At 32.1% G+C, this 27,103-nt stretch overlaps 3 protein-coding genes across 3 annotated transcripts; all 3 read left to right on the top strand.

Moving 5' to 3' along the window:
* The first annotated feature begins 1,942 nt into the window (after positions 1-1,942).
* LOC107171550 (serine/threonine-protein phosphatase 2A activator-like) lies at positions 1,943-5,346 on the top strand. Its single transcript, XM_089225063.1, has 2 exons — positions 1,943-2,565; positions 4,503-5,346. The coding sequence occupies exons 1-2, from the start codon at positions 1,943-1,945 to the stop codon at positions 5,182-5,184; spliced, it is 1,305 nt and encodes a 434-aa protein (XP_089081189.1). The 3' UTR covers positions 5,185-5,346.
* A 14,123-nt stretch (positions 5,347-19,469) lies between these two features.
* LOC149059595 (uncharacterized) lies at positions 19,470-23,141 on the top strand. Its single transcript, XM_089215971.1, has 5 exons — positions 19,470-19,597; positions 20,432-20,695; positions 20,773-21,371; positions 22,064-22,782; positions 23,003-23,141. The coding sequence occupies exons 2-5, from the start codon at positions 20,516-20,518 to the stop codon at positions 23,044-23,046; spliced, it is 1,542 nt and encodes a 513-aa protein (XP_089072097.1). The 5' UTR covers positions 19,470-19,597; positions 20,432-20,515; the 3' UTR covers positions 23,047-23,141.
* An 8-nt stretch (positions 23,142-23,149) lies between these two features.
* Positions 23,150-24,990, top strand: LOC149059596 (uncharacterized). The gene is made up of 2 exons (XM_089215972.1): positions 23,150-23,499; positions 24,023-24,990. Exons 1-2 carry the CDS (start codon positions 23,150-23,152, stop codon positions 24,111-24,113), a joined length of 441 nt encoding a protein of 146 aa, XP_089072098.1. The 3' UTR covers positions 24,114-24,990.
* The last annotated feature ends 2,113 nt before the right edge of the window (positions 24,991-27,103 follow it).

The following is a 27,103-nucleotide window of genomic DNA, read 5'->3' on the forward strand; positions in this document are numbered from 1 at the left end:
TGCAATTACAACAATTTATAAATGTCACATTTTGAGTATTCACAGTTCACAGTACATACAAAAGTTTCTCTAACACTCAAATCTGAACACTTCAGATGTGTCCTTATGTCAACGACAATTAACGAAGCAGATAGTAAATCAATTAAAAATGTATGCTGGTTTATTGTTTTATTATTTAAAATCTTAATTATTATAAGTATTTAATTGTCCACTGTCCAGTAAATCTCGAGACCATTTGCTTTGGAGTCAAAGGCTATTTAAGTTTAAAAAAAAATAAGCTGTACCTACTGAACTAAAAATGTTTATGTTATAAGTTTTTAAGACAAAGACAAAATATACTGGTGTATTGTTCTCTTAATAGAGGCTAAATTAGTTTTAATCTTTGACAATCTTGATAAATTTGATGATATATGAAAATCCCAGTTAAAGGTACTGATTAAATTTGGTGGAACCCGATAAAGCACAGTTCAACCACTTGGGTTTACTTGATATCCACCACGTATGTCTCTTAGGTAAACAAATAAATTGTTTTAAAATTTATATTTAGTTTTATTGTCGTGTTAAGTAAATATTTTTCTAGAGATTTAAAATATATTCTATTTTGTAAAAAAAAAAAAAAAAATAATAATAATAATAATAAAAATCGGAAATATAAAATATTATAAATTATAAATTTAATAAGTAGATAGTAATAATTTATTCATTATAATAATTATTAAAATAACAATTTATAATCTATCCCAGTACTGTGGTTTTAATAATGAGTAGGTATTCACAGAATGTAATATTATTATTATTATAAATTTAAAAGGTAAAATGGTTAATTTCATATTTAAATTTTAAAAGAGAGGATATAATATACAATTAGTTAAAGTTGAGAATAATATTTAGCAACATTTAATTGAATAACATAATTTCAAACTTTACAACTTTTATAACTTTTATAAGTTGATCATCTGTACAAGTTTTTGATGTTTTCGAATTTATTAGGATTTAGCCGCCTACCCGTCACGGCTTCGCCCCTGATAGGTTGTTTATATTATCTTTGATCGATGATATTAATATGTAGAAATTTTTTCATTTAATGTGATAATTTATATAGATTATATATGTATATACATATATTATATATATATATTAAATTAAATTTCCGGACAACCATTCCGAAAACCAAAAAATAATTGATTACCGCACCTTCAAACGAACATTGTCACCACCGTCGTTATAATCAGTGCGGAGTGTGTTGTGCACCAATCATATTATCATTTTAATATTATAATATTACCTATCTATATTGATGCTGTTGCGAACTATTTTTTTTAAATTTTCTTTCGCTTGTATATACGATTTACGAAATATTTACATAGTAGGTACATTTTGTTTGTTAATTTTTTTTTTTTATCAACAAAAGTGGTACTAAAATCTTCAGCAGACTGTCAGGTATAATAGTAAAAACATTCAGCAAAATCGAATCAGAAGTTTTTTCGTTAAGGTCGTAGAAAAACTTTTACAATTTTATATAGTAGTTGAGATAATTTGATAGGTAGGTAATATAGTAATCTCTTCTGACGAAAAAACAACAATATTTACACCGTTAAAATTTCCAACCTGCTTCGAGGTACTAATATGGCATGACAGTGCCATTGCTATTTGTTTTTATATTAGTTAAACGTGGTGCTAGTTAATACAGCAATAAAAAAAACAGGTTATCATAACAACTGCTTTGTAATATTTCTGTAAATAAAAACAATAGAGATTGTAAAATAATATTATAAATTATTATCAAACTTGGGTCGTGCGGAATCTTTTTTTTATCTCAGATTTTCAATTTACTATTTCTTAAATGTACTAATATTAGCATTTATTATTTACTACGATATAATATATTCCTTTCAAATAATATATTATATTATACTTAATATAAAAACAAAAAAACACCGTCATGCAAACCTACAACATCGACACTAATATAGACGTCAGAGGTGATGCAACTACCGTCGATTTTTCGATTCCAGTGGCCGGTGCCAGTCTTCCGGTGGAGATCGTCGGCCGGCGGGTGTGCCAACCGCAAGACATGTTCGACTGGGAGCGTAGTGAAGCGCGAGCCGAAGTTTTGGTGTTCGTCCGGCACATGAACGATGTGACCAAGCGATACCCAGTGGCGACATCTGCGAGGCAGCTTCGGCGGTCACGTAACAACAACGTGAACAGGGCGTTGGTGGTGTTGCGAACTGTCAGTGAGTGGGTGGCTAAAAATTGTTTGCTTGTCGGTCAAGACAACCTTCCGAAGACGATAGCAGAGTGTTTCTGCCATTTCCACGGCCAGCTGCGGGCCGACGGACGGACCCTACTTGACAGGACGTACGACGGTCATGGCCTTGGCCGTGCCGACTATCGGGATGTCATGCTTCCCGTCTACTTAGAACAGAGCTTTGGTGATCCAGTCACGATGACCTACGGGCCTGCGCACGAACTATCGTTCTGTGCTTTCCTCATGTCGCTGTTCAAACTATGCCACTTGACGTGGACCGACGAACCGTATGTGGTGACCGTGATCTTCAATAAGTGAATAACGATAAATCATTTCAATTCGTATAAAAATCTATAAATTTAAGTAGAAACCAACCAATTCTTCATATTTATTGTGTTCAGTATATTATGTACTAGTTGATACGCGTGCACTTTGTTGCCCGTTAAAAATACCAACTCTATATGATTAAAAATTTGTGTTAAATTCGTCCTCACCTCACTGGTGTAGGTAGTGGTGTTCAAAATGTAATAAAAATATTATAATATTTAATATTTGCAAATAAAATATATTATGATCATATATTTCAATATTTAAACCACGGATCAGAAGCGTATATAAAAATAATTTTCGGGGTGGATAATAATATTTAGCAACTAACAATAATGATCTAGCACCTATAGGCGCACTAGGTCACCCCCCCCCCCCATATAAACACCACTGCCATGGATATAGAATCTAAATAAAAATTTGATATAATATATACTATTACTACTCCTGAACACTACAGGCCATGATGGCCCTTTGATTTTTAAAACAATTCTTCTCCGCCCGTCCCAGTCTTTTGTTGCATTTTTCCAATTTTATATAGGTACTCAGCTGTAGCAGATCCTTCTTTACTTCATCCAAACATCTACTACTAGGTCATCCTTATCTTCTGGTTCCTTTCATTCTAGCATGCGTTATTCTTACAGCTTTAATGAATTTTACTACATTTTATTTTTCTTAGATTTGATCTATATCGTTCTTATTTCTTATCTTCAAACACAGCACCATATATTTTCCTTACCACTTTTCTTTCAAATATTTTTAATTTGTTGTTGTCCGAGTTTTATAATGTCCAAGTTTTGGCTCTGTAGCACAATACCGGCCTTTTAGAATTTTATATAAGATATAACTTCATCTTTGTGGCTTTCGATAACTGCTTTAAACTAAAAAGTGATATATTGGAAGTGGCGTGGCGTGGAATCATCAGTGGTGTTAGCAGTTACAAAAAATTGTACCCATATATACGTATAATTTATTTTTATTATCCCTAGAAAGCTGGCAATTTATTTTATGGTTTTTACTTTACAAAAATTATGTACAATTTTTTTCTTCTTTACTACATTCACGTATGGTAAAATGATTATTTATAGGACCATTATCATTATCATTCATCAAGCTCTAATTCAAATATTAATATTAAAAAAAAAAAGTTAATAATTGTGTTTGATTTTAAATATTAATAAACTAAGATTATAAGAGCCATGGTCTCTAGTCAATGACAATCCTTGCAGGAGTGCAATGTCGTAGCAACAAAATGAATAAAATAAATAAAATTACGTCAATTAAAATCATGATGGTTGGCCATAAACGCTTTTGAAAATCGCTTGTACGTCAGTATCACCACTTTATAAGTTTCTATGTACTAATTTCAATGTAATTATTTTTATTCTGTAAGCAGTACAGACTGTAATAATCTCATATACAAAATAAGAAAGGGAATTGGAATCGCTTACACGCTGTCTCATCGACGTATATTTATCATAGTTATAGAAAATGCATTGTTGAACTTTGAGTGCGTGTGCGGGGTAAGGGGGACATTTTACCGAGTATTACTGTGATAATCGATTTGCCTAACGACCGAAACCCCCTCGAAATCACTTATGTTATTTTTAGTTTTCTAACAAATAACATTAATAAACAATATAGTTATTTTATTTTATCATTATTAGAATTTAATCGTTGAATTTTAAAAGTATAACTACAACTGTTCACGATTGAAATTGTAAGCAACGCTTGCATCATCGCTTATATTTTAAGTAAGATTTTTGAATATTTTACATTAATCATCATCAAAATAATTTTTGTTTGAGTCAACAAGTATGTTTGTCATTGTCCCATAAACCACCCCAGTTAAATGAAATGATATTGATGTTTTGTGAGAAAAACACAATACAACTTAAATCAGTAGTATCATTATTTTTGGTAGGTACTTGGACGTTGTGAATCAAGTAATACAATTTTATCAGTTGAAACCATCAAAAAGCGAGTACGGTGGTAACTTAGGTAACTGGTACTTGAGCGGTTACCAATTCGTCGGGTTCCTGTGGGGCAGCGCGCAACTGGCGGGAAGCAGCGGCGACGGCGATGTCTCTGTGTCCGATGGCAGACTGTCGCTGTCGTCACCAGCGGCAGTCATAATGGATGTAGATGCATGCCGAAGCCACCGGGATGAGCACATATTTGCCAAATGCATGGACGCTGTGTACCGCCGGGCTGGAAATGGTGTACCATTGTGGTACCACTCGTACCAGCTGTGGAACTTGAAAGCTCTTAAAAGGTGGGACCGGGTAAACGGGTGCCTGTTGGCTGCATATCAGCGGGAGGTGTTAGACCGGTTCGAGGTCATCCACCAATTAGTTTTTTGCGAACTGTTCAAATTCGCCCAAAACTTACGTCCACCTGGCATATCGTTTTATGACATTGTACCTACGATTTCACCGTTGGAGACGGCCGCGGCGACGACGAACGTTTGGACCTACGATGACGACAAAAATAACAGCGGCAAAGACGAAGACGGCGAAAGAATTATCGAATACGGTGAAATGGAAGATGAGGAAATGGAGGCCGTGGAAACAGGAGACATTGAAACATTCAAGGACGAAAGATAACTATTATAATATTACCCGATGAATACGAAAAACGATTATTATTAATTTTTGTTTCGTTTCTTTTTACATTTATTTAAATATATTAACATTTACTATTTATTGTCACTATTATTAATGAGTACCTATTGATTATTGGCATATTTTGTCTTTGTGTTTAGGTACTTATTTCCTATTTGCGATTTGGATACACAGTCAATTTTAACTACAACAACTATACTAATACATTGTATATACTCTGTGCCATGTGACTGTCTTCTGTGGTCTATGATATTTTTTCCAGACTTAGTTATTACAATATTAATATTTATGTACTCATTAATATATTTGTAAATTTTTTCATTATGTCTGTAATTAAAATCTTTTCAAAATGCCGAAAGCTGTATTTTCTCATCTCATTCACGATAACAATATACTAGATATGTATTTTAAGGGTAAATTATCATAATTAAATATTTAAATGAAATAAGTAAGTTTAATTTAAATATGAATTTATGTAGTAACACAAGTGCATTCAGTTATTTTTAAAAATATTTTGAATTAAATGCCATTATTATCATTTATCATAATGCTTAGACGTTAAGTATTATTTTATCGTTCAACGGTCATTCATTGCAAGTGCCATGTTTCCGGTACCATCACTAGATACTATCACGAGTTTTTTTAAACTCATGTATTTTATAATCATAGATATATTATAATACTAGCTGAAGTATCCGGCGTTTCCCGGAACAAATTCGTGACGAATTACATAACGTGTATTAATACTTACCGCTTTAAATTCATAATTATCGATAAAACAAAAGGTTAGGATACTAAACTTAAAAAAATAGATTTTTTGAAAAGCAATTTTTTTTTGTTTTGAAAAACGCTACATAACTACAGATTAACCAATAATTCTTTATAAACTATATTATTAGTTTTTTCACCAGGGGCATACCTATATGTATAATTTTTTTTCTGAGCTTAAACGGGAGCAGGCAACATAAATTATAATTGTCCACGAATGAAGCAGGGATCACTGATGTCAATTCCTGAAACTTTCATTGTCTGACCTTGTGCCTTATTAATTCAATCAGTTTTAACTGATAACAAGAAAACTGTCAGTTTTCAATCTACATACGCTCAGTTTTAACTGACAATTTTTACTGAACAGTTTCAACTGTCAGTTAAAACTGATCGTGTGTAGCCACTATAAAGAAAGTATATGTTTGCTAAACTCGACGTACTATAACTTAGATTCTAAGGATAAGTTATCATTTTTTTTTAAATTTTACGGAGCGATGTGAAGTGGAATCTAAAAGTAAAAAAAGATTTTACAGTCTCAGATACTATTTTAGTGTTTAAAACGTTAGTAAGATAAAGGTATGTCAACTATTCTTTTTATCAACTTTAAGTATCAGCAAAAAAAAGTATATAATTGTCATCAATTTAAAAATCCAATTTTTTTAACACCGCTTGGTGAAAAGCGTGGTACAAAAACTTTAAATAGAATCCCTAGAAGTGTTAGAGAAAAAGCATCTCAACATATCTCTTCATTTCCAACTATAGCTTCACACTATTGCCGTTCTGACTCTAAGAGATTGTACCTAGATTCAGATTTAAATATTTCAAAAATGTACAAAATGTATGTGAACTTGTGTTTATTAGAATCTACCCAAGCAGTAGGTTACATATGTATAGGGACATTTTCAATAATGATGAGTCACATTTTTATTTACACTTGAATTTAGTGAAATAATATCAAAAATATTTTTTTCATTTGTAACCCTGCAATATTTTAATAATAATGAAATGTTTTTAATATTAATTAACATATTTTAAATATATAGACAATAAAATTATAATTTACCGATTTCAAACAATATAAATTAAGTGAGTCAGCAGATCAGTTAATTATATAGGTATTACGTAAGTTCCCACATGGAAAAGTTAAGTTATTAAGACTCAGGAATGACAACTTAAAATTTGTTTTGTTTTTGTATTGGATAAAAAAAATCCAATTCAATTTGTTTAGGTATTAATAATAATAATAGAAAAAAAATCAAAATTTATTTGGTTTATTGCGAAAGCTCAAACACTTCACTTAGTCATAGTGTCAATAGTGTCATACTGTGTATAATTATTTTTAGTACCTAGTGCTAGTAGCTAAGTAAAGTTAAACATATAGAAATATTACACCTAATATCCCTAAAAAAAACCTGGTTTAATAACTTACTTATGCAATTTGCATAGACCATATGTCCATATATTCCAATTCAATCTGCTAAGCATAGATACCACCTTTTACCCAGCCACTCATTCAAACTTGGCCTAAATGATTCTCCATTCGGTACAATTCATCTAAATGAATGTATCTGTGACTTATTCCATATTTTATTTAACTGCCCTGCTCTATAGGCCAAACGCCTAATTTTAATAAACGCACTAAAAACTCTTAATATTCCTTTTAATATCTACTTCATACTCAACACAAAATCCACAGCTGCCATTAAAATCGTAATTTATTTTAAATTGGATTCTGGCTATATTATATAATGTAAAATGTACTTTTATGTATACTTAAATAATTTTTGAGAGCTATAGTTTTATACTAGTAGCTAATAAAAAAACATTTCAATTAAAAACATTTTTTTTTTCACATACATTTTATCACCCTTATTATATTCAATTTCTTTCTTTACAGCGTTTTTATCATAATATATTTTTTGTTTTTGTTGGTTTTTTATCATATATATCATTTTTTTATCATTTAATTTTGGTATCATATTATTAAATGTGTTTGGAATTTTACTGCGTAAATGACGATTAAGTAACAACTGTGCAGGTGTACTAGTTTTGCTACTTTAGAATTTCTATAATTTAATAGATAGAGTTCAAGATCCTGATTATCTTCATCACTTTTTTGTATCATTTTTTTAGCAATATCAACTCCTTTCTCAGCAAGACCATTGCTTTTCGGGTAATGAGGACTCGACGTTTTTATTTCAAACTCCCATTCCTTAGCAAATCTTTGAAATTCCACACTACCACATAGCATATTGTCAGCAATTACCTCTATTGGTATACCAAATTTACTGAACAGTGGTTTTAACTTAGAGATTATAGTTATGGTGTCATTTTGCTTTATTTGAATTATGTCTAGCCATCGAGAGTAATAATCTACTACTACTAAATAGTTTAAACCTTTAAATTCTGCTATATCCAATCCTATTTTCATAAATGGTAATTTTGGAATTTCATGATTTATTAAAGTTTGTTTGATTTGACTTCTTTTAAATTTCTCGCAAATATTACAATTTTCTACCATACCTAATATATCTGAATTAATACCAGGCCAATAAAATATTGACTTGGCTAGAGATTTTTGTTTTTGAGCACTTACGTGTGTTTCATAAAGTAATTTAAGTATGGTTTTTCTTAATCTTTTTGGAATTACTAATTTATTATTAGAATAAACTAAATTATTTTGTACTGTAATATCTAATTTGGTATTACAATAATGTTTTATTTCTCCATTTAAATTTTTAACTAAATTTTTAGGCCATCCCTCTTTATAATATTTAATAACTTTAGACAATATTTCATCGTCTTGAGTTTCTTTTTGAAATAATTTAAGCTTTTCACCTGATATTATTAATTCTGGAGATACCTGTACAGTATGCACAATTTCGGTCAATTCAGAATCATCATTAACAGGTCTATGTATTATATTTCTAGACAATGTTGAGGCCACACAAAACGCTAAACGCGCTATGTTCGCGATGTTTGCTATATGAATAAAAAATAGTTTTCTATCTTGAAGACGTAAATAGCCACACAGAATAGTGTACGCTACGTTTTGTTCTTAGCTACGTTGCGACGCGTCGCCCAGTGTTTGATTTGTGGCTATATTTTTGAGCGATGTGTCGCGACGTGCGACGTGATGGTTTCGACAGGCATGTTCATTGCTAGTACCGATATCAGAAATTTAATATAGCGTGTCCTGTGATATACGAGCAACGAACAGTCGATTATAATTTTTCACGGAGTTATAATTTAGAATTCAAGTAGAACCAGCGGTTTTTTGAAAAATACAAAATACAAATAAATTATATTTTATTAATTTTCGTGAGTACTACGTCATTTTTTTGAAGTGATGTTACTAGAACAGCTAATAGAGAAAGTACGCAGGTATCCTTGTCTCTGGAAGAAAAATCTGGACGAATATCGAAACCAGAACATACGTGACAATGCATGGGTCAACATTTCAAAAGAATTGAAAAAGCCAGGTAGATAATATGTATTTACTATTTCATAATGTATTTATAAAAATGTATGATTAAGTATTCAAATGTAAAATATTAATATAAAATACACTTTAGTACTATAGTAGAATATAATTAATATAACATAGCAATTTAATCATAATAATAGTAATTGAATAGTTTTTAACTATTTTAAGCTGTACGATTCACAATTATTTGCTGCCATTCAACGCGACCTTCATTGGAAATAAAATATTCTTTGAATAAATTTCGGACATTTAAAGCTTCTCTACTTGAATTCGATGATGTACCAATTCGTATTGGTATAAACACGTTAGTTTCGTTGGTTTGTTCTTCAACAGTCGCTAGATTGGTTTGAGTATTTAATTGACGTGTGTAATTGTGGAGAACAACATTAGCTGAAATTACTTTATCTGCGAGTTCAATTCGACATTCTAATGGACTATGATATACTCTCCAAGTGTTTGCAATGATACCAAAAGTATTTTCCACAGTATTTATGCTTCTTGAGAGCCTGTAGTTGAAAATACGTTCATCCTTGCCCAGTCACCGACCGCTCCGCGTGCTTCCTACACCTGATCGACATACACACACATACAACACATACCTTTTATTTATTTATGTTATTTTGTTTTAGTTAATTGTATTGAATTATGTAATAATATGCAGATTAGGGCGCATCGTATGCCGAATATCGTTTAGCACGGTCGCGGGTCACCCAACCAAATCAGTCTCTCTCGTACAACCGATGCATAGCGGTGTCGTATAATTTATATTATAATCATTTTTAAGATTGTTTGAGCACATATTGCCACAATTATTAATATTTGTTGTGGGCGCGAATCGCCACTTAATTGTTGTATTTGAGTACGGGCGCAAATCGCCAAATTTATATTATTTTGTGCGGCGCTAATTGCCACCCCTTTATACACACTTTTCTTAAGGTCGCTTTCTCGTCTGTTTATCTGTAATCAAATCTTGCGCGCTTGATTGAGGCACTTTTTGACGATGAAAAATTCTGAAAATTGGTATAGACCTTGGTCTTGGATGGCAATACAATTATTCGTTGTCATTTTGTGACACGGACCTCCAGGTAGGCGATGACGGGTGTGCAAAGTTATCTCCGAGGAAGTAAAGGTACGAAGGGTTTCTCTGGGTCGAGGCGGGTTAACCTAATCATTACTAAATTATGATAGCTACTACATACACAGATATCCATCGCGACAGTAGTGGCGCAAAGTTAAGTAAAAAAAAAAAGCGAAGCGGTCACTACCGTAGTATATTACACGATCCAGAGTTTGCCCATTGAATGTGTGTAAATTTGCCCGTTTTCTTTAGCCAGGGCTACAGACCTAATAAATGAACGAATTGGTCTGTTTGTGGTATCAATAGATCGGGCATGATTTGTAGATTATACCTTTGTCATTTTCGAAAAAATTGGTTGAATAATAACGAATATATTAGCAAAAAAGTCAAGTATTTTTGAAGCAAAAAGATATTGTGTTCGACCGTTTTTAGTTATTACGTTTCACGCAGCAGCGCACGAGACCGTATTACCTCCTCTATTCCGTATACGTTTTTGTCGCGGTCGTACACTGGGCAGTGGTAGAGTGCCTTGATAGAGAGAGTGTGGCCATACGCTATCATATATATATTAATATATATTTTTACATACATATGAAATATGAAATAATAAATAATAATTAATGAAGTAAATTACGAAGTACACTACTATATGATGAAAAATACTGATAACTTCAGTATTATCAACCGGTACATCTTTCTCTCAAGGTATTATCATCAACGCTTCCAATCGATCTTCGACCATTGTGCTACGCAAACGAGTTTTAATTAACTTCAACTTTGAAAATGCTCTTTCTGGCGATGCACTGGATACAGGAAGTGTTAGAGCAATTGCTAATTCTGTAGATATTGCAGGTAAAACATCTTTTAAGCCGGTCATATGACATACATTATAAATTGTATGTATTGGTGTCATATCCGTATCATATGGTTCAAATTCAAGTTATTCAAAATTATGTTCATTGTCAGATCTTCATGAAGAATATGATCTGTGACATTGTGAATTCTGTTTGGAAGTTGTAAGAATTTTTCAAAACTAAAATATACATTTGCAAATTGAACATATTCCCGTCTTAGAACTGTAGCAGACAGAAATTTTCCATAAATACTTCTAAATGCATCAACAGGTAGTCTTGAAGTATTATCCCTTACATCCTTTAAACGTTTTCTCTGAAAAAGAGAAATATCTTTAAATAATGGTGCTGAACTTTCGTTGAATCGTTCCTGAAATTGTGTAGAAACAATATCCAATATAACATAATATGATTTTATTTTAAAGTTCTTAACTGGATCGGCAAATTCTTCATCTGATGCAATTTCACCAAAAATTTTTTTAATGCGTCTTACTCTAGAACGCATTAAAGGTGTAAAAAAATATTATCTTTTCTTGATTCAATAAATTTGTCTTTTTCTAAAACATTTGATAATCAGAATACAATCCAAATCGTTTTTTGATGACGATAGTATTTTTATATCAATTTAATAATCATATCATTACCGCAATTAACTGGAAATATTATAGTTAAAAATAGCCACTAAGTAGTACGTAAAACTGGTAAAACCAACCATAGACTAATATTGTTAAAATCAGTATTGATTGCTTATAGAATGTCATCAATCACAAGTCGTTCATTTTGTTGGTATGTTTATACGATTTTAACTGCTAGCTTCTATGTTTATTATAGCTTATTCCTACTTCAATATACAGCGTATATACGTTACACATTTGATTCCAAGTACTGAAGTACATATACATCTTAACAGTACCTACGCCAGTATTAGCGAACAATCGTATATAATAATCAGTATCTCTATCCAGACAAATTTGTCTGTTCGGTATTCGTATGCCCAACAGGACCCACCCATTTAAAAGGGGTGGCGGCCATCACCCCTACTATATAGGTTCAGCGCCACTGGACACATAAAAAGGACTGTGCCCAGATCCGTGTTTTAAAATTTTCCATTCTTAATTTGTTCCAGAGTTGTTAGTTTTAATTTTTTAAATAGTCGATTTTTACGACAAATAATGTTTTTTATGTCATAATTTTGTACCTATTTTTTCTATAGGTTACTAATGGATTGATATTTAATTTTGTTTTTATTTGAATTGTATTTGTTTTATATAATGGGTCGATTTTAAATTTTTATAAGATGTTGATTTTATTATTATTATTTTTAAAGTTTTATAATGATTTGTTTATTTAATCTATCGGGTTGATTTTTATTTGATTTTTTTTTATTTGAATTGTATTTGTTTTATATAATGGGTTGATTTTTAATTTTTATAATATGATGACTATTATTATTTTTATAACAATTTGCTTATTTATTCTAATCCTGATGTATCTTTTTATATTATTCAAATTAATTTAAATAAATATTATCTTGATATATTAACACTTTTGAACATGGAAAGAATTAAATATCCAATGTCAACTATGTGTGACATTGGGTTTTGTGTAATAATAATAATTGTCCATATAAACCCATGTCACAAATATGCGACATGCCTTAAAAAACAGGAAGAAATGGTAAAAACGAATTTTCAAGGTCAAAACTATAAAAAATATAAGTACTTAGCATTATAAATGAATCATATTAGGTTTGGGTTTGTCCTAAGATTTTCAAAAAGGTCTTGGGCGGTGAACGTGTTAAAAATAATAATTAAACATAGGTATGGTTATCTTTAATGTAGGCTTTAATATAGGTAAAAAAATATACCAATGTCAAACAATATCATGTTTTGAGTTTGTGTCAAGACTGTCTATGGTATCATTCAATCTATAAATTAAATTAAATTAATAAATAAATGAGGTAATAAATAATCAGAGGTATAGGTAATAATATTGTATAAATATACCTAATTTATAAATAATTAGTAGTTAGCTAATTTTAAAATTTTAAATGGTAATAATGCCATCAAATAAACATAAGTAGGTACTAAGCAATTAGCTGCATTAATTTGATAAAGCAATTTTAAGCCTTTGCAATAATATTAAACATTATGTTTAAATTAAATGTATTGATTATATTACATTAAATATAATTGTTAAGAACCTATAACTACGACAAAGTTGATTTTGATACATCTATATTTTAATAGAGGTATTTCTTTATAATCAAAATGCAGAGTGTGTCGTACGACGCTGCCACCGTGGGAACCGCTGAATGAGGGTTTTTGATGTGAGACGGGGCACCGACTCGACAACACACAGGGAGTCAGTCAGTAGTAGTTAGAACCGAGCATTATACATAACGTATGTTTAACCAGAGCATTTTACATGTATTGTACGATTAGTCGTAATATAACCAGTGTTTGATTTATAATTTATAGATATACTTAAATCTTTTTTCTAACAATTTAATAAATACATTCATTATTTAATATTAAATTGGTGCGTACATTTATTTTGTGTTGTGCGTAAAAACCATAACAAATACCTAGGTAAATATCTCACTTAAAATGAATACCTATTACCTATACCTAATTTAAAATTATAGATTCGGTATTATTATATAGGTAGGTACTTACATATTGTTAATGTTAACTTGTTTTTCTGCTAGCTTCATTAACTTATTGGTACGGTTTCGCAACTGTGATGACAACATTTTTTTTTTCTATTATAATGATAATAATTGACAAGATCTCGGATCAGAATTATTAATGTTGAGGCATCCCGTTAAAATAAAACCAAATAAAAATAATATTGACTAAGGACTAAGGTAAATGTACCGTATATTTATTAAAATTGTTTATAGAAATCTTTGTTTTGTTGATAAAAATGTACAATAATTAATAATATTGTACCATCATATTATTATTGTATGGTTGATACAGTGAATATGAGATAGTACTTTTTGGTTATCACTTATTTATATTGATAGAACCTTTTGGTTTTAACACTATTCTCAAGAACCAAAAGGTGCTATCGAGATCGCTATTAAATAACAAAAGTCTAAATTTGATCAATTTAACACCTTTTAGTTCTGGATAACTCCTTAAATAATGAACCTAAAAAGTTGGATGTGAGTTTGGGTTATATACCATTAACCAATAAACCCATTTATATCAAAAAGTGAATTTTCAAAAAATCGATTTAGCACTTCTTGGTTCTGAGCCCACGATATGTTGGTTAACAATAATTATGTTCTGTTTCTTTGAAAAGACTTTATGCAAGAATCGCAATCAAGTTTTTTAATTATTTTTAAAATAATATCTTATCCCACAAATCCCACTTGGGGCGCTGCCTGAACTCCGCGTTTCTTCCATGACGACCAATCACAACGCTTCCCGTTCTTTTCCGTCGCCGCCCGCTCGCTCACTCGCGCATCTATTCTCTCAATTCTCTCATTCTCTTTTCGTACTTCGTTGTCGAAATGTCGACGGTCGTCGACGACGGTTGGCGTGAATATTTTTTTAAAATAATTTGTTCCGTATTATTATTATTATTATTATTATTATTATATATATATATATAAGTGCGTATCTAGCGTATGCCATTTATATTAAGATTATTATATTATTATTATTATTACATATAATATAGAGCCATACGATATTTCGAGTGCTCGAGATTCAATAAATATTCAAAAAATTGTTTTTTTTTTTTTCAAAATTATTGTTTATATATATTATATATGTCACTGTTTTAAACCTATCTTCTAAAATGTTATGTTATTTTACAGTTGTGGAATCAGCATTTTAATAATTAAAAATGCACAAATTGGATAGAAATACATTTTATTTATAGCTAAGAATTTTAGTAGGATTTATTATATAACAATGTAAGTAAGTAAACATACATGTAATCTACTATAATATTCATTCAAGTATGTTGATTTTCTTTATTTATTTATATATATTACTACTATCCTTTACATTGGCTTTACACATATTAATAATAAATTGAATTTAAATTCCTCAAGTGGTGTAACTATTCTACTTTATAATATTTTATTATATTCAACTTTATTATTGTGTTTAATGTTATATATTAAAATAATATATATATATGTGTATGAAAATAATAAAAAGAATTAGGTAGGCATAACCTATCTCCTAAAAATACAATACACATATATAAAAATAATAATGCTATAATCATGCTTATTATATATACTTTAATTAATAAATAGTAAATGTTCTCATGCATATGATGTATTATGTAATGTAATTATTTAATTTAATAATTTAAAATTATATATTATTGCTATTATAAATTAACGCACCTAAGCAATAGGTACATTTACATTGTTATGACAATGCATACCATCTCATTTTTAAATACATTATCAGCATTTTAAAATAATTAAAAATATAAGTAGTTTGAATGCACAGACTGCAATACATTTTACTCATACCTAAGACATAGTAGGAGCTTGATGTGTCAATTGTTTATGACATTGTAATGTAAGTAATGTGCAAGTAATAATAATAATAATAAGTATACTATAATTATTTTTTATTTATTATTATTATTTATTTTTAACATTATTAGTATATATTATAATATTTTTATTTTATATTATACAAAAAAAGAAAAAAGAAATTTCAGTGCAATAATGATTGGAATATACAATTTTATGACTAAACACTAAACAGTGTATATAGGCACATAATTAGTAATAAATAGTACAATATAAGGTTTACTAACACACAATTCACACAAATTTAATCAGTTATATTATATTATATTATTATCTAGATGATATTATGAATGATGATTTGTTTTAAAATATAAAATAATATATATAGATATATATGTATTGTACAATAAATACAGTCTATAGTTATTCATTGCTCACTTATAGTAATTATATATACTATTATAATACACATATAACATACTATTTGATATATATTATTTTAATAATTAAAAACATAAGTAGTTTGAATTCACAGATTGGATATACGTTTTTCATGTGTATTTCAATACATTTAACTCATAGATCTATTGTCAAACATGCATTTCAACTGGCTGCAACTCGCACACCAGGTGTTAAATTATTTAGATTTATTTATTTACTAAAAAATATACCAGTAGATGTTTGTATTATTTGTATTGTTTCAGAAACATTACTACAAATGATTTCATCTATAAATATGAAATAGAAACTCTATAAAAAAAATATACACAAATTATTATAATTTCAAAAGCACATACCTACTATGACCAGTGTTTCTAACTGATTGTCAATTTTGCTGCATTTGTAATTATATGTTTGATTTCCATGTATTGCTGTCAATGCACGAATTAATTAAATTTTTTTAAATACCTATACACGTACATGCACCTATGTTTGTTTTTGTATTGTTTAGCAAAATCTTTCGTAGGTAAACATAATGAGGTTTGATTAAATATTGTGCCACCGCTAATGATTTACATTTTAAACATATCAGTATATTATTTGTTATGATAAAAATATAATTAACGACTAAAAGAATTACAGCGTTTAATTTATGTATTTTAATATTCTTCAAAATGCTACTCATTAAAACTAAAATTGAAAAGATTAAGATTCGAACCTATGCTATCCATTTTAAAAGAGTTGTGCAAACTAATACTTATTAATTATTATAACATGTGTTATGTTGTGATATAAGTTAGGTTAGGTTATGTATAAAAAAAAGACAATTATAAATTATTGTTTTAACAACATTTTATTATTCATTCTGAAAATATATAAAAAAAACAAATTAGAATTAGAAAATTAAAAAAAAAATTAAAAATTAGTAGGTACAAGGTACATAGGAACTTTTTATAGCTTACCCCAATCTACAGATCTGTCATCCTATTAACAATAAACAACAATATATGTTATACATTATATATATATAAAAATATTTTTAATATTACTCACTTTGACATGCAAGGTGGACATATGGTGGGCCACCGACGACGCAGCACTTGGGCCTCGCGCATGGCCCGAGTGCTGGCGCCGGGCCTGCACCCGACTACGGTTCCCCAACACCGGGGGGGCCGAGTCTCCACGTACGTGGGTGACCCTGCCTCGCCGCCGGTGAGGGGACCGGGCTCACCGCCTGTGAGGGGACCGGTCCTTTGATGGTTTTTTGGTGTTTTTTTTACTCCTGCCTGCATAATCAATAATATTTTAGATGTATTGCTTACGTACCACATATATATATTTAAATTTACAAAATGCACTTACAATCGCGGGCTAAATGCCCCAGTTTTCTGCAGTTGTAGCATTCTGAAAAAGAAAAACGGATAACATTAATCTATATTCATCAATGTATACGTCAGGATGGTCCAACCCGCGGCCCTCGAAGCTTTTTATTTTACCAAACACTTAAAATTTCAATTCAAAATCATAATAATATATTATAACAAAATCTTAATAAGAACGTATACAATGTATACGATCTAATTACGTCATTCCTAGCCTAATTTATTTTTTAGTAATATTTTGATAATTTTAAACATGACAACAACTACAAAATATGGTATACATAATTACATGTGACAATATTTAAACATACTTTTGGGTACGACTCCTTTAGATTGATTGGTGAAGGGGCTTGCAGCCACCTTCACCGTACAATTCTTGAAATGGAACATTCTATAATGAAAAATTACCATATTAAGAAAAGTTTTCATTAAAATTATTAAAAAATATAATAAAGTAACGTGTACTCACTCGAACTGGTTGTCGGTAAATGTATATAGAATTGATTCCACAGTTTTTAGTTTTGTTCTATGCCTAGCATTTTATGTATTTACCAATGTTATTACCAATACCGCGGGTCTGTCAAATTCGTTGACCATTGACAAAAAAGCTTATTTACCTTAACAACAAATTAAATTAAGTAGCCAGGTAGGTAACATTTGGTAATACTGCTGTCATGTGGTGGCGGAGTAGAGGGCGAAAAGCGCAGTGGACCTGGGTCAGTGTTCCTGCCACAACTTCGGGAGACTTTCTTCGACGAGCGTCTTGCGTCTGTGCGATACGTTCGTGTTTACGTGATTACGTATACTATTAAAATTTGCACACTTTTTTTCTACTTTTTTTTGTTTATTCCGTTGGATATTTTTTAGACTTGGTAACTACAATTTTTATTCTTTAAAACCTTATTGTTACCCCATGTATATGTTCATCATTACAGTCACTCCTCACCCAATTATCAATTTACACCTAATTTAAAAAATAACATGCATTGCTCCCTCAAAATCCAAACTTGCTATTCCGAAGGTGTCGCGTTTTTTTATTTGCATTTCAATGTTTCTATTATTTCTACATTCTTTCCCAAGATCATCGATCGGTAGATGTTGAATTACATTCCCGTTACGTACGTCGCGCTTTTTAAACATCATATTTTGTTATAATTCTTTTCTTACACTTTTGTTTTGTACGTTAGGAACATTTCTTAAACAATTTTTGTACCATTTTTTGTACCATACTACCATCATAAGTGTACGGTACACACACTCCTTCTAAAAATAACACAAAACTTCTGGAATTCCCGTGTTGCCGTATAATCGGACACTGATAAGTGATAACATACTGATAATAACAATGATAACATAAAAACGATATAACGACGCCGAGTGTCGTGTGTACGTAAAAGATATATTAACCTTTTTATGCACTATTTGTTTATTTATTCTATATGTTTTTAACAATAATAATACAGATGGCTTTTAACATAATATAATACATTATTATTAAATTACGTTTTCAATATGGTGCTATTTTATATTTTCTTTAAAATGTCAAACTTTAGGCACATCACAATGGTTAAATTGTGTTTGATCTGCGGAAACGTTGATGGTGTTGATGGGGTTTCATTGCACAGGTTACCATAATTTTATTAAAAACTCAATCTAAACTTACACTAAAACTACTCATAATTTAATGGTTAAATTAGGTTTCCAGCGAATGACCAACAGAGGCGTCAGGGGGTGTTGTTTGTTGAGAACTGTGGTATAAATGCACAACGGATTTTGGCCAGCTCAAAACTGTGCTCCAGACATTTCATACTAGGTCGTGATTACAGAGCAGAAACAAATCGTCGTCGCCTGTGCCCAAGAGCGGTGCCATCTTTGGTGAGTGCATTATAACTATTGTTATTAGGTATTCTAATGACACTGTTTCAATGTTATACCAAACTACACATAAACATAAGTTACACCGCACAAATTATATGAGGTTAATTATTCTTTTCTTTTCTTAATAAATTATGAAATGATTAATTTCCAAAATATTTCTTAAACAACCTTTCTCAAATAACAAGGCACTAATTGCAGTAACAAGTAACAATATTACATAATGTCATATAGTGATATCATATATTAATGTATAGCTTTATGCTTATTAGACACAATACTAAGTATATTATTTTAAAGTAAAATACCAACTGTTTGTTTCATATTACTATTCAGATACACCAAAAGTAATTTTTTCTAACAAATTAATTGAATTATTCACATTAACACATTTGTTCTTTTAACACATTCATTTCTACACCGCCATTATGTGTATCTTAAATGTATTGTTTCCCTTATTATCAGAAGGAATACATTTCCTAGGCTATAATTTATTTTATTCATGTAACATATACATTTTTAATTATTCAACAAATGGTACTAATAAACTTTTTTCAGTCTTTAGTGTAACTCACTATGTCATACAGCTAAAATGTTACTAACTAAATGACTGTAACATACTCTCTATACACTGTTTTTAATTTATTTAATGTGTTGTGCTTATTCACTACATTCTCTATCGGTGAGCTAAATCTCAGATGCTTAGCAAGTTACACGTCATTGATATGTAGTTAATCATTATAATAACACATACAACACATATATTGACTGTTTAAGCTTATAATATTTGGAATTGTTATTACACATCACAACAGACTTTCTTTAATACTATAGGTAGTTCAACCAGTCCTTGAGATTGCGGCACCAGAAGGTGAACTGGAAGCGGACGTGGCAATCCCTGGTAACAACGGGTTGGAGATGGAAGTTGTTGAAGTCCAAGTGGAAGAGGTAATGATGGACCTAGCTGAAGAAGAAATTCTACAAGAGGAAGTGGTACAAGATGACATTGAGTATATTGATTTACTTCCTGCTGACGCAGAGGCAGAATTTGAATTCAGGGATATATTTGACGTTCCACTACCAGACGTCAATGAAGAAGTTAGTAAATACATCTCATTAACATTAAAATAAACATTTATAACATTATTCTTAATAACTGTGCATTTTAATTACAGTTTGTACAGATTCCTCCTGTTGTACCGAGATTATGGGCGCCCTTGAGAGACCGACCAGCTGGCATTCAACACGAACTTCCAGAACGGCATGAAATGGGATCATTGAATGTTGTCTGCTTGCACTGTGGTGCCCGCCATTTCTTCTGCGAGCGTACTTCAATGGGTCATTTTTCTACATGTTGCAATAACGGTCAAATGGCTATTACAGGAGACCGTGTTTTGGGTCCACCACCAGAGTTATTAATTCGTTTATTGGTTGATGATTCGCAGGTAGCAAAACATTATCGAAAAGAAATCCGCAGGTACAACAACACTCTGGCATTTGCGGCGTTCTCCACTGATCTAAGCCCAAGGCGTTTGCCAGGTCAGGGACCAAGAGTATTCTCCGTTCACGGTCAGGTGTATCGTAGGATTAGTAATGATGTTGTCAGAAATGAACTAATGCAACCGAGGTATTGTGAGTTGTATTTTATTGAATCAGGGGCAGCAAATCAGATTCGCATGGCACAACAGCCACGTGAACGACCATTATTGGAGAACTTGCTTACAGACTTAGACTGTATGTTACGGCAAATAAATCCATTTGCAGTAGCTTTTGAGTAATATATATTACTTTAAATTATTAACATAATTACATATTATTTAGCAAAATAAGTACATCACATTTATTAACATGTTTGTAATCAATCAAATAACAATAATACTTCAACATTTTATTGTTTAAAAAAAAAAAACCATTTAAGTTAGTATTGAGTGCATTGAATACACATTACATTAATATAGGTATTGCACTTTTACATATTTCTATAGGATACAACAAATAATAACTTTGGTTAAAATTGCATTGAATAGTAGAGCAACATTTTTGATTAAATATCTATCTATATTCTGTAGTTTACTTTTTAATTAAAACACACTACTTAAAATAATTATTTTAAGTTTAAAAGACATGATTGAACTCCCACAGCTCCTTACAATTTCATATTTGCAATTATTCAATATAAATATTGATTTTACTTTTGTTACCATTACAGTGTGTATTGTACCAAACGACACTTTCACTTAATACTTCTATGCAAAATTGTATTTCATACTTTACATTATTTGTGCTTAGTAATATGTATTTAACAGTATCAGTACACATCCGAATAATATGATATAATATACTGTGCTGTGATATTTATCAGGTTACACTTGCATATGGATAACATTTAATCTTTATCCTTATACTGTACACACATGTGGATATATCATATGGCTTTAATAATACCACAATATTATTTTCTTACAGAAACATGCGACAAGTATGGCAAAGGGAACAAGATGCTGCTGCTGCAAATCCTATGTTGCAACCGAAAAGAGTGACCATGCACATCATCGCCGACCCGAACAATGACCCACGGCGATACAATCAACCAGTTGCTCATGTGAACGAGGTAGCAGTTGTCTTTGTTGGTGAAGATGGTCTACCACCAAGGAACCTCGATCTGGTCATCTATGACTTGAACCCAGTTGACCAAAATCACCGGATGCAAAGCATATCAGCTGGCTCACCTCATGCAGATCCAATGCTGTATCCATTGCTCTTCCAACATGGAGAAACCGGCTGGCATTACAACCTGCAACAAGAGGGCAACCGCCGGAACACAGTGCGTGTTCGGAACTCTACCAGAGAGTTTGCTGCTTATCGCCTGGCCATCAGATACACTGAAACTAATAGCAATGGGAATGAAGGCCATACCTTTATTTTATTACACGCTGGTGGTTTTTTATTACAGATGTACATATGCGATCAGTACGTTCGCATGGAAGCGAACAATCTACGTTACATCCGAGCCAATCAGAAAGCGCTCTTTGCTGATGCCTATCAAGGCATTTTGGACCATATCAACCAACAGCTCCACCTAGACGAAATCAATCCGGTCGGCCGCAGGACAATTCTGCCTTCAACGTTTCTAGGTGGCCCTCGGTACATGAAACAATGTTACCACGACGCAATGGCCATTGTGCGTAAGTATGGAAAGCCTGACTTATTCATAACATTTACGTGTAACCCTAGGTGGCCAGAGATAGTAGATAACATTCCAAGTTGGTTGAAGGCAACCGACAGGCCTGATTTGATTTGGTGGCAAGGGTGTTTCACGCAAAACTGAAGGAGCTAATTTGTGACATTACAGTGAATAAAATATTTGGTAATGTCGATGCTTATGTTTACACCATTGAGTTTCAGATACGTGGTCTACCACACGCACATATCCTCATCATCTTGCATGAGGACAGCAAGTTACTTACTAAGGATGACGTCGACAATGTTGTGTGTGCCTTCTTGCCTGACCCGGCAACTGAAAGGCGCCTACTCGACAGTGTGAAATCGCACATGATTCATGGTCCGTGTGGACAACTCAACCACAACAGTCCGTGTATGTTGGACAACAGTTGTACAAAAAAATATCCCAAAGAATACAGCGAGGAGACTACATACATTTCTGATGGTGGTTACCCGACTTATCGTAGGCCGAACAATGGACTTGTGGTCAATGTCAGAGGCCATCCTGTCGGCAATGAGTTTGTTGTCCCGTACAACCCTTACTTGCTGGTCAAGTATGATGCACACATAAACGTTGAGGTGTGCTCAACCGTGAAGAGTGTAATGTATTTGTATAAATACGTCTACAAGGGCCATGACGCAGCTACCTTAGAAGTTTGGAATGGAGATGAAATTGAAAAGTAAGTGATTCAAACTTATAGTTTTAATTGTTGACTTCAAAATTACATTTCATCTATCACTGTTAAATTATTTTTATGATACAAATGATATTAACATTGTCCAACAGTCAACCTAAATTATTTTAAAGCTGCATCAATCTCAGTAATGTTACCTTAAGTTTTATTCTGTATTTGTGATTAATGTTGTTGGTAAATTGGATTTTCATTAACATTAATATCTACAATATAATATTAAATTACATTTTGTAATCTCATACACAATAACAACATTTTGTTAAAAAAAGTAACATTGCATACTACTTCAATACATTAATTAACTATACTTTACACTTAACAGACATTTGTATACAACATAAACGGAACATTAGCTATTTCACTGAAAAGGAAGTATTCACTTCTTTATTACATAATCTTTATTACATAATGTTCTATTGACATTGAATTGGATGTGAGCTAATCACATTTCTATGATTTATATATTTTATTCTTGAATGTTTATTATATATGTTGGTATTGATTTCAGTTACGTAAACTCACGGTACGTCAGTCCACCAGAAGCCGTTTGGAGGTTATTATCGTATGAAATGCATAACAAGAGTCATACGATCGTTTGACTTCCTGTCCACCTGGAACACTATCACAACGTGTACTTTGGACCAGGACAGGTACTAGAGCGGGTGCAGAACGCAGCTCTGGCTCGGACCAAACTCACGGCATTCTTTGAGCTCAACGTGACGGACCTAGAGGCTAGACACTAACCTTTACCAAGAGATACCGGTACATTACACTTGGAACGCGTCTAGGAGAACGTGGTCACGACGGCAAAGACAGATGACGTACGAGACGTTGGCTCGAATGTACGTTGTCAACCCACTTGATCGCGATCGTTTCTATTTACGATTGCTACTTCTTCACAAGAGAGGCCCACAGTGTTTCCGGGACATGAGGATGGTAGACGGGGTAGAGCATCCAACATACGCGGCTGCAACCGTCGCGATGGGAATTGTGGAAGACGACCAAGCTATGTTGGCGTGCATAGCTGAATCAGCAACATTGGACACTCCAGCCCAGCTACGTTACCTATATGTGACGATGCTATTGCACTGCGAGATAACAAACCCACTGGCGTTGTATCAAGCCAGCGAACCTCACGTGTTGGAGGACTTCAATCACCGATTGAGAGACATTGACCGCGCGAGGGCTGCGTGTTTGGACGCAATCAACAGCATGCTTCGTGGTCACGGGAAATCGTTTGCGTACTATGGTTTGCCACTACCGGACGTCACATTGCTGGAAGAAGACCCGGACGATGACATGTTTTGTGCTATAGACGCTGTGGTGCGCTGGGCCGTACAATTGGACAATTTGAACAAATATCACACATGCATATATATATAAATTTAAATTGATTAAATAATTAATTTTTGTGATCTTAAAATATAGTGAGTTTCATACACAAATTATTATAATTTCAAAAGCACATACCTACTATGGCCAATGTTTGTAACTGATTTTCAATTTCGTTGTATATGTATAATATTATGTTTGATATCTATGTATTGCTGTCAACGCACAAGTTGGTTAATTAATTAGAATTATTATATTTTTTTTTTTAAATATAACTAATGACTATAAGAATTGCAACGTTAAGTACAGTGTTTAATTTATGTATTTTAATATTGTTCAAAATGTCTATCAAATCATCAATGATCATATTTATCAATCATTATTATTATTATTACTATTATTATTATTATTATTATTATTCTATTAGGTACTACTTATTAAAACTAAAATTGTAAAGATTGTGATTGATAATATTAAAACCAAAAACTATAAGCATGTGTACAACACACATATTATATTATAATATATAATAGGATACATTACATTTAATTGATGTTTTATTGGCTACACATATTATATGCAATATGCATCTAACAACTATGTACTTAATTACCTATAAACAATAATAATGCTGTGATACACCTAACCAGGTGTCTATATAAATGTATAGCATTTATTATCAAGTTTATGGAACATTTCAATTACACTTACTACGCACACGTCGTTCGCAACCAGACACCTAAATACCTGGTTGCCTTAACCTTTTTATTCAATTGAGATTCGGCTTTAACATTTTCTCCTATAATAATACAATATCAGACTATCGACGTTAGGAGGTATGCCCAGCACACGCATTAATTTTTAACGGTTGAGAACTGAAAGCTAGACACACAATTATACTTTACGTTATGCGTTTATTCATTTTGCACGCACAAAAGAACCGGGCATGCGACGTTACATGCATCCAATCCATACACGGATGTTCTATCCTGCACAGATTTGCATACAGTGATGATTGATAGCTAGACATTCGATTACAATTATTTGAATTATTCGTATTTCCTTATTGTATATACATTCAAAAAAGAACTGGGCATGCAGCAGGACACGGTATTACACCAGATGAGGAAAGACCGTTAGACACTCAAAGTCACAGTTTTCGGTATGACTTAACTTTTTGAATTTCCAGTGAATCGATTTTCACTTGACCACCACGACTATATTCGCGACGTCGCTCTCTTTTCTCCCTCTTACCGCTATCACTTTTCGTGTTTTCGCGCGGATTTTATCATTATTATTGGGTACATAATATATATATTGACCATAAACTTTATTTCCTTCCTTCACTTATACCTACGCACGTAACGGGGTCCGCAATCCATCGCAGTCGGATTGCCTACCTAAGTGATTTGATGACTGATAGCTAGACAATCAAATACAGCTATCGCTCTACAATTTTTAACAACCAAAAGCAGTAGACAAACGTAACAAAATTTTCAGTCTGTTTAAATGCAGTTTAGTTCTCACGCGATTTTTTCGATTTTTTCCCCTACAAAATGTGTATGTTTAAAGCACTGAACACAAAAGTCTTATTCCAAAATTCTCGCAAATCATTATTTTGAAAGTTACAGTTAATTATAATTAACGACTTTCAAAAGGTAATAGAACTGATAATGTTTTATTTTCGTATTAAATATTACTGTTTGGTGATTACTAGGATCGATCACGAGGTAGCCACTATATAATAATACTTTAACAGACGGCCGGTTAGGTTAAGTTAAGGGATAAGGGCGGTGAAGTTAGGTTACCCGTCTGACCGGAGGGCAGGGATGCTCGCCCCCCTCCCGCGACCCCGTAGGGGTCGCCAACCCCCTCACCGGTTAGGTTAGCTATTTTAGCCCCGGGGGGTTTGGGGGCTGAGCCCCCATCTAACTCGAGGTCCGGAGGACCTCGAGTTTGGCGACCGGAGCCGGCAGGCGAAGGGAGCCACTATACTTGATAATTTTGTAAACTGCATTTGTTCCCTATAATCCTTATCACAAAAGACTTGCACCGAAATCGGTACTCACTCAAAGCCACAGGCCTCCGATTTTCACTTAAATCTTGCGACGGGGCATGCTGCAATCCGCCATACGTGGATGCCATATTTTGCAAAGATTTGCATACAGTGATGATTGATAGCTAGACATTCGATTACAATTATTCGAATTTCCTAATTGCTTATACAGTAAAAACAGAACCGGGCATGCGACAGGAC

The sequence above is a fragment of the Diuraphis noxia genome, unplaced genomic scaffold (genome assembly GCF_037042655.1).
Source record: "Diuraphis noxia isolate RWA-SAM2 unplaced genomic scaffold, SU_Dnox_SAM2 contig0001, whole genome shotgun sequence".
Lineage (NCBI taxonomy): Eukaryota > Metazoa > Arthropoda > Insecta > Hemiptera > Aphididae > Diuraphis > Diuraphis noxia.

Bases quoted from the DNA above. Each gene is read 5' to 3' on its own strand.
- LOC107171550 (XM_089225063.1), top strand. From the start codon at position 1,943: ATGCAAACCTACAACATCGACACTAATATAGACGTCAGAGGTGATGCA. The intron at 2,566-4,502 runs GTGAATAACGAT...TATTTTTGGTAG, and splicing joins GTGACCGTGATCTTCAATAA to GTACTTGGACGTTGTGAATC.
- LOC149059595 (XM_089215971.1), top strand. From the start codon at position 20,516: ATGGAAGTTGTTGAAGTCCAAGTGGAAGAGGTAATGATGGACCTAGCT. The intron at 21,372-22,063 runs GTAATATATATT...ATTTTCTTACAG, and splicing joins CCATTTGCAGTAGCTTTTGA to AAACATGCGACAAGTATGGC. The intron at 22,783-23,002 runs GTAAGTATGGAA...ATTGAGTTTCAG, and splicing joins CGACGCAATGGCCATTGTGC to ATACGTGGTCTACCACACGC.
- LOC149059596 (XM_089215972.1), top strand. From the start codon at position 23,150: ATGATTCATGGTCCGTGTGGACAACTCAACCACAACAGTCCGTGTATG. The intron at 23,500-24,022 runs GTAAGTGATTCA...TATTGATTTCAG, and splicing joins AATGGAGATGAAATTGAAAA to TTACGTAAACTCACGGTACG.